Genomic DNA, 8,350 nt, shown 5'->3' with positions numbered 1-8,350 from the left:
TTCCTATTAGAATCGTCAACATGTCGACAACTATGTTGAACAGAATAGGGGACATCAGATCTCCTTGTCTCAGGTCCTTATGCGTCTGAAAGTAGTTACATATGTCGTCATTCACTGTAATTCCAACACTTCATTTTTGCGTAAAAGAATCTACCTGGTGTCTCCAGGCCCGACCAAAACCTTTCATACGCAAGGCCTGTTGGAAAAAAATGGCCATTTGACTTTATCGTACGCTTTCTCGAAATCCACTTTGAAAATAACCCCATCTGAATTTTTCGTGTGAATTTCACCGATGATTGAATTCACAACTGAAATGCAGCAGCCATACGCCTGTTATTTCACGAGTAACAACGAAATGCATCAGCACAGAAGAACGTGCACCACGGATGACGGATATCAAGACCCAGTACACGAGCTTGCAGTGTCAATTATTTAAGCTCTTTGATACCTATCGTTTGATACGTATTGGGTTGCCCTTTGTCGAAAAACCTACTGTTTGATAGTCTCTGTCACTCTTTTGTTCTCGACTTCTCGTGTCAACGAGCACTCTCCAAACACTCTGTGGCTACCGGCTAGACCTCTCTCCTGTTGGTCCGATGTGGGAATAGCGGGATGATGATACTATATCAAATGGTCATGGACTGACAGTAACATCAACTGCTTTTCTTTCACGGTGAGCGTCAGTCCAATGCACTCCTGCCAAGCACTCGAGTCACCTGACGCACCCCCATATGGATGCTATTGGGGGACAGCCTAAGCATGGCACAAATGGAATATGTTTAGTCTTGTCCGAGTGATTATCAAGCGAGTGGGCTGCTCCGTGTTGATGGGTCAATTAATATAGGCCGATTGCTTAACCAGCATCTCGCTCTTTGTCATTGTCCTGGAGTGGGAAGAGACATGGTAGTTGATTCCCTGCATCGACGGATGATGGATGTACAAGAAAAAAGAGGTAATAGCACCTCAGATACCCTAACTTGCATAGAATGTGATGATTCAGTTCTAAGCTTGCAAAATTTGACTCCATCATACCCCAACTTGCACCTCATGTGATGATTTAGTCCCAGACCAATCACAGCTCGCCAATTGGCAGCCAGGTGACTGGACCGGTCAGCCCATGCACTTTTGCAGAAACCCCCTGCCTTTTCCCTATTCAACCCGTACTCTCTCCACCTGAATTAATTCTGTCGCAACGAATCCACCTCGCGTCCGCCTCTGTTCCCCTTGTGCTCACCTGCCCCCCTCGGTTCCAGCTCCATCTCCACGCCGACAGCAAGCTCGCCGCCGCCGTCCAGCTTCAGCTCCGGCGTCATGGTCTCCTAGTCGGACGGTTCGTCCTCCACATCGACATCCCGAGCAAGAAGGTGACAGTGGTGGGCAACGTGACGCCGCTGGGCGTGCTCACCAGCGTCTGCAAGGTGAAGCCCGCGCAGTTCTGGCCGTCGCAACCGTGCCCCCCGCGCGCCTCCGCTTCCTTTTGAACGCTCCAACCAGTGATTTCTCTGCTCTTCTGAATCACAAGTAGATACGAGGTCCTGGCTGCTCGAGTGGTCGAGGACGAACCAGTGATCAGAACCTGGAGCTTGTCGTTCAGCCTTCAGTAGGACCAGAACCTGGAGCACTCCAGCTCCAGCTCCATCACGCCGGACTGGTCGACCGCCATGTGATGATCCGGCGCGGCCTTGGTCGGCGATGACATGGAGGATGGCGAGCCGCTGGCGCTGCTTCCACCGCCGCCGTTGCGGCGTGCCGTGCCGCCGTAGGCATTGGCCATCCTGAGCCTGACCATCTCGGCCTGCGCCAGCGCGAGCTGGGTCTGCAGCGACTCCACCTGCCGCTGCAGCGACGTGATGGCGCCGACGCAGCCGTAGATGGGGTCGCCCACGCGCGCGTTCTCCTCGTACACCAAGCTGCTCACCGTGTCGCCCCGGTGCTCCACCAGAATCTCCTGCAGGTTGCACGCACACATACATCATGCTTTGTTTCAGACGGAAGAAGAAGAAAAAAAGTGGTTTCCTACCTAGTAATAGTTAGTGTACTACACATGAACGATATGACTCTAATAAGTTGAGAAAGATGATGCTTGCAACATGTTTGGTGCGGCCGAAAGTTTCTGAATTTTCCGTTGAGGTGGGAGGCATGTGCAGTGGTCGTATGAAGATGGCTGCTGCAGAGAGAGAGAGAGAGAGCAAAGCCGTACAATAACCACTGATTGACTGAATGTTGGGATGGACCACATGGGAGGGAGAAGATTTCATTTGGAGATACAGCCAAGCCTTTTTTCGATTTAGTAAGATCCTAGGGAGCATGTCTATGGGAACATTACTGATGAAAGCACGGGAAAAGTTGGAGTAGTAAAGTAACTAGGCATGTCTTTGGGCACTACGATACATCTCGGCCACTACGTACATCGATCGCCTGCGCGTGAGACGTGCTCGTAGTTGATGGGAACGCCGCTTCCCACTGAACGCACATTGTCGAAAGGTCTGAAATAAATCCAGTAAAATGCGGTTATCAGTGCCAAGTCTAGAACTTGAACACTGATGTATCACTTCCATTACAAAGAACCTAACCATTTGATATAGGCTCAGTTCACGCACGTACACGATTAATAGTTATAGAAAACACTCACCTAGCCTAAGTGAACTTATGACAGTCCAAAATCTTAGATTTGTTTATTACTTCTTCTCTTCTGGTTTAGAAGGCCCCCCCCCCCCCCCCCCACACACACACCACCGTCACCATCGCATTTGAGTCAAAAATAATAATCATAAATTTATCTAATAAAATATGAGCTACACCTGACAAAAAATTATATAACTGAGAACGGGATTCCTATGCTTCAAATGTCTTATAAAAGTTTTTAGCGGAGTATATTTTTTCTCTATTAACTCCAATGTATTTTTTTAAAGATGCGATAGGAAAATTACGCTGCGTGACATGCATCATATTCCCGTGTTTTCTTCCTACGCCCGTCATTTTTATTTACTCCGCATATTAGGTTTGTCTAAATTCAAACTTTATATACTTTCAACAAGTTTGTGGAAAAATATATTAACATATATACCTTCAAATATATATATCATTGAACCTAAAAAAATATATCATTGGATTAATCATTAGATATATTTTCGCATCACATAAATATGTTACTTTCAACTTGGTCAAATTTGATAAAGTTTGACTTCAGTCAAAGCTTTAATACGTGAAGTTAATAAAAACAAAGGGAGTAATTTTTTGATCGAACGATTCGGTAATGAAGTTGTTTACACGGAAGTTGGTTGCGTACGCTCGAGATATAGCTCGAGCCTTCTTCCCAGACTTAGCATCAATGCATGGCGTGCACGTACGTGCATTTCATCGGCGATCAAAATTACGCGGTCATCATACCGGAGTACTCCAGCTATAGCTAGCTAGCTAGCTTGTGTTGGCGCGCGCACTCGAGCCGTCAGTGGTCAGCGTGAATGCATGCATGCAAGAATGATTTGCTCCGCCCACCACGGCAAAGATAGTTTTGATTGATCAATGCCATGGCAAATTCAGGTGGAGGTGAGTGCGGATTGATTAAAAAAAACGGCAGGGGGTTTTGTGCAAAAGTACGTGCGCTGACCGGTCCAGCCACCTGGCTGCCAATTGGCGAGCTGTGATTGGCCTGAGACTAAATCATCGCATGAGGTGCAAGTTGAGGTATGGTGGAGTCAAGTTTTGCAAGTTTGAAACTGAATCATCATATTCTATGCAAGTTAGGGTACCTGGGGTGCTATTACCTCAAGAAAAAAAGAGTTTCTCAACCACCAGCAAATAGATCTATGTCTGAATATCTGTCCCCTTTGCCGCAATTCTTGTAGAAGGACTTGGGCAGAAGGCACCACAGACCACCTGATTTACATCTTGAATACATTTCTTCAAACTGTGCGCGGGTTTTGGCTTTGCCTCTCGCTTGGCAGGAACTCATATGACTGAGATTTGTTGCGAAATACCCGAAGAACAGCAACTCTGAATATATATGCTTCAGGAGGTTTGCACTATTGCTGCACAAAAGGAAAAGGTTTCAGGGCTGCGCAAAAAAATAAGAAAAAACTGAACAAAGCAAGTTTTTTTAAAAAAAAATAGGACCTGAACAAGGGAAGCGGCCAACTCCAAAAGAGGCTAGAGCATTTTCGGTTGGATTGGCGCAAGGGCTGTGAAAGACATGAAAAGATGAACCACTGTATTGTCAGCCCATAGCGCGTTAGGTCCTTCCAGAGCATTTCCTCATCACAGGCCACCTTTCCTGTTCTTCAATAGGAATATATATAATACCCAACTGCTAATCAATAGCGATGAATGTTTTGACAATCAAGCACTACGGAGATCTTTAAACAAGTGTGATAGTACGTAAGCTAACTCCACCGCGAGCAATTTAATTTCTTGCCGCGGTGCTCCATACCAGAAGTATAGTCTACATGCCAGCATGTGGATAGGAAGACCCTGACGGGCAACGCTTGGATAAGCAACAAGAAACACTTCAATAGAAATTAGCGTGGTTCTGTCACAAGAATTTCTCTATCTTTAGATGAATATCTGGGAGGTTCACCTCAACTCTAATGCTTGACGATCTTCGGCTACCATGCCTAGTTTAGGGATTATTTGGAGCAACTGGCCGCCATGAATTTATGTGGCTCATCTTCAGGACAGAGATCACCGATCGTAAGCAATGCACACTCATATAATCAGTGTAAGCTCGACAAATACGTGCCATTTCGCACTGTGCTGTACTGAACCAAAACGGGTGCCTAATGGCTGGTGGTTGGTCGGTCAGGCAAGGGAACGAATGGGGGCAGCTGATGAACAGTTCGTGGACGGACAATAAGACAACTGCTTTTGTGTCAACGACTCCATTGCACTGCCAAGCACTCGAGTTGCGTGATCGCACCTCCTTGTGGATCATAATTGTGGACTACCTAAGCATCGTACACATGTTTAGTCTAGTCTGGGTGGGATTACAGTATTCATGAGTCAATCAATATGCCGACTGCTCGGCCGGGATGTCGATCTCCTTCATTGCCGGTACGGCTATAGTCTGCCATACAATCTGCTACCTTGTAAGCTCTTCTTAACTGTATGATTCATCATAGTTGAAGCTCTCTTTATTTCGCATCAACAATAATTAACTTGGAGTTTGGACCTATTTAAGCATATACTCCCTCTGTTCCTGTTCACCTGTCGTATTCTGAATTTCGTAGGATTTTTTTGCATACTCCACTACAAGTTTCCATGCCACGATAACACGGCAACTGCAAAATGCAAAACGAGTTTCAGTACTGAATGGACAAGGTGCAGTGGCCAGCGGCTGCCAAAATGGGCCAGGCCTAATGCCGTAATATCAGCCAGCCCATAAAACGGCAAGGCCCTCCCGGTCCCGGAGCTTTCGTCGCCACGGGTTAGCTTTCGGTTCTCCAAGAAACAACAGTGCAGCCCCCACCTGCTGCTGGTCACGATCACGAACGTAGCTGTTTTTGACAATCCGCACCATGGTTTAGGTTACCGACCACTACGGAGAACAATAAACAAGTGTGGTGGTACTGCACCACGTAAGCAGACTCCACAGCGATCGCTCTGACGCGATCCATGCACTGACGTCTCGGTTAATTTAACCACCCCCGTCCGCATTGTGACCGCATGCCTCCCCAACGACCAGCAGGATGGTCACCTCCCATTAACAATCGCAGTACGTACGCAGTACTAGTAAACTAAACCGCCATGATGCGTCCCCGCACAAAAATCAGAACCACCGTAATGATGCGAAGACCGTACCATTTAGAAATGCAAGATCGCGTCTCCCAACGAAAGTGGACAAATTATTGGCGATGGGCGGGGCATTAGTTAACGGGGGTAGGTTTTGGTGGCATCCTGCCAGCCATCCCGGTCACCTTTGTACGCAGCACCACTAGTTAATCGATCTCCCCGGTGGTACCACCGAGCAGAGCTAGTAGGCGTTAAGAAATTGCGATCATAGGCAGCACGGCACGGACCTGGCTATAGTAGCCACCTAGTGTGGCATCCATAGCAGCCGAGGTCCACTCCGGGGAGAGTAGAGTAACGAAAAGTTGACACTCACTAGGTGGTTCCCCGGATTCCGGCCAGCCCGCGGCTCACGCTGGGGGGACACACTCCGCCCGCGCAGGTGGACGGAGGACGGACCCCGTGATGCCACGGTAATCCGCACCGTCGCATTTCTTTATCCCTCGGTGATCTCGTCTAGTACTAGTTTTGTAGGAGCAGCTAGTTTTATCGTAGGATTTGCTTTAGGAATTGCGGTGGAATTCCTACGTTTCCTACGGCAGTAGAGTAGTAGTTTTTTTTTTTTTTTTTTTTTTGCGGGCAGTAGAGTAGTAGTTCATGTAGATGCTGGCTGGGAAAAGGTGACTGAATTGCTCGCGGGAATATGCACTGCCCGTTCTGCTTGTCGGGCGTGGCGAAGAAGATGCCGGGAAACCAGGCAAGAAATCTTGCACAAGATCTATGGGATCGACTGCGTTCGTTACAATATTAGTGGGGGCATCCGATCCCACGCATCTCGGGTGACTTTTAAAAGAAGCTAGACCGGCATAGTTTATGCCCGTCATTGCACCGCTGTGTGACTCCATTGGCCGCCCAATTTTGATTCGTAGTCGTAGTAGTGTTGTGATACTTGATCACTGAACTAATCTTTCATGTTGATTTGAGATCGCCTTGGTTAGCAAGTGTGCGCACTAAAATATGTCTCACGTCGCCATCCTTGAGGGTGCGATGACACTGTCAAATCCGCGCCGGACCCGGCGCTGCTATAGATACAGTGTTCTGAACCTTCGATGCATAACCACTCTGAACTCTGAATCTTAACCTGATTTCTCTTCAGTTTTTCCTACCTATAGTAGTATCGTGCAGCCACACTTTCTCAGTGTCGTTGCACTTTCATCCAAGGTTCGGGAACTTTGTACAACAAACATGTAGTATTGATCAAAGTAACAACAAGATTTACATCTAGAGCGTTTGGCACGGAATATCAATCCCATTCCACAATAGCAGAACAAACAGCCAAGTTAATCTGGGGCGAGAGAAATGGAGAGGGAGCCCATGCATTGCATTGCATGCAACAATGGCTCACGCTCTCGTGGCTCTAAAGTTCTAACCTCGATCGGGACACACTATTTGTGAAAAAACCTCCATGTCCAGCCGCCCGTGGAACAATGGGACCCTAGATCAGCCGTGTACGTACATACACCACTAATATATGCAACCGGTCCCTAAACCCGTATGGTGGCGCGTGTAGCCGTAGACGTATGAGTACGTGTACGTATATGTCCGTCGTCCTGTACTGTACGTACGTGTGCCAAACTGAGGTCGCGGGAGATCGGGTGCGGTCTGATCGGGGCGTCACACGCGCAACGCGGGGCTCCTCGCGGCGAACCCGGCGTCGGCCCACGGGGCGGAGCCGACCATGGCCGCCCGCGGCTGCGGCTCCGGCCCCGGCTGCTGGTGCTGACGGTGATGGTGATGGTGGTGGTGGTGGTGGTGGTGCCGGTGCTGCTCCTTCCGCGCCGCCGACACCGCGTGCGCCGCCGCGTGCTTCTTCCGCCGGTGCCTCGCCCTGTCCACCTCGATCTGCTGATGCCTGCACTCCTCGCTGCAGAACGGCGTGTCACCCCTGCACAACACAGTACACACACACGTAGTCACGCACACATACAAGATGGTCGCTTTGCATGCAGCTGGGGTAGAACGACGGACCTGTACATGAAGATGTCGCCGGAGAGGGACTTGCCGCAGAGGGAGCACTCCTCGAGGAAGTGGTGGCCGTGGCCGTCGAGCAAGGGCGATGACGGCGGCTTCATCGTGCTCATGGCGCCGGCCCCCTTCATCATTCTGCCTGCGGCGGCGAACAGCCTTAGAATTGGGAGCAATGCCGCCTTGACATGGCACTAAATGTCAAGGAGGCTCGGCTGGCTTGCCGTCTTCCGGGGGGTGTGCACAAATAGGGCACGGCCCAACTCCATTTTTAGCCTCCAACGAACGACGAGAGGCTGCAAACTCACACCGGAGGAGAGCAGAGCCATGAATAGAAGCGGAAGCAAGAAACCGGAGCTATACATTTTCGTTGTTTTTGGTCTGATGGAAATGGTCCTGAACGATCGATTCTACTAGCCTCTGTCCCTAGTACATTCAGTTAGAATTTAGAAACCAAGAACCACTCTCTGCATCGATTTTTTTTTTTTTGCAGCAAAGAAGAGTTTGATTCCTATATTATAGGATTACAATATGGGTTTAGCTAGGACTCAGTCGACTGAGACTTCGCGAAGTCTCAGTCGACTGACGTCAGCATTGTACG

The 8,350-nt window shown here is 48.8% G+C and overlaps 1 protein-coding gene and 1 pseudogene across 1 annotated transcript; both read right to left on the bottom strand.

Moving 5' to 3' along the window:
* Positions 1–673: 673 nt before the first annotated feature.
* LOC147986690 (LOB domain-containing protein 4 pseudogene) lies at positions 674–2,200 on the bottom strand (annotated as a pseudogene).
* A 4,755-nt stretch (positions 2,201–6,955) lies between these two features.
* On the bottom strand, positions 6,956–7,974 carry LOC125534063 (uncharacterized). Its single transcript, XM_048697363.2, has 2 exons — positions 7,753–7,974; positions 6,956–7,669 (listed from the first exon to the last, which is right to left on the bottom strand). Exons 1-2 carry the CDS (start codon positions 7,884–7,886, stop codon positions 7,399–7,401), a joined length of 405 nt encoding a protein of 134 aa, XP_048553320.2. The 5' UTR covers positions 7,887–7,974; the 3' UTR covers positions 6,956–7,398.
* Between the last annotated feature and the right edge of the window lie 376 nt (positions 7,975–8,350).

This window comes from Triticum urartu, chromosome 2A, assembly GCF_056163025.1.
Source record: "Triticum urartu cultivar PI428250 chromosome 2A, HENAU_Tu73, whole genome shotgun sequence".
NCBI classification, from domain to species: domain Eukaryota; kingdom Viridiplantae; phylum Streptophyta; class Magnoliopsida; order Poales; family Poaceae; genus Triticum; species Triticum urartu.
This window is presented reverse-complemented; position numbering and strand designations above follow the sequence as displayed.

Excerpts from the sequence above, each read along its gene's own strand:
- LOC125534063 (XM_048697363.2), bottom strand. The coding sequence starts at position 7,886 with ATGATGAAGGGGGCCGGCGCCATGAGCACGATGAAGCCGCCGTCATCG. Across the intron at positions 7,670-7,752 it reads GGCGACATCTTCATGTACAG|GGGTGACACGCCGTTCTGCA; the intron begins GTCCGTCGTTCT and ends TGTGTTGTGCAG.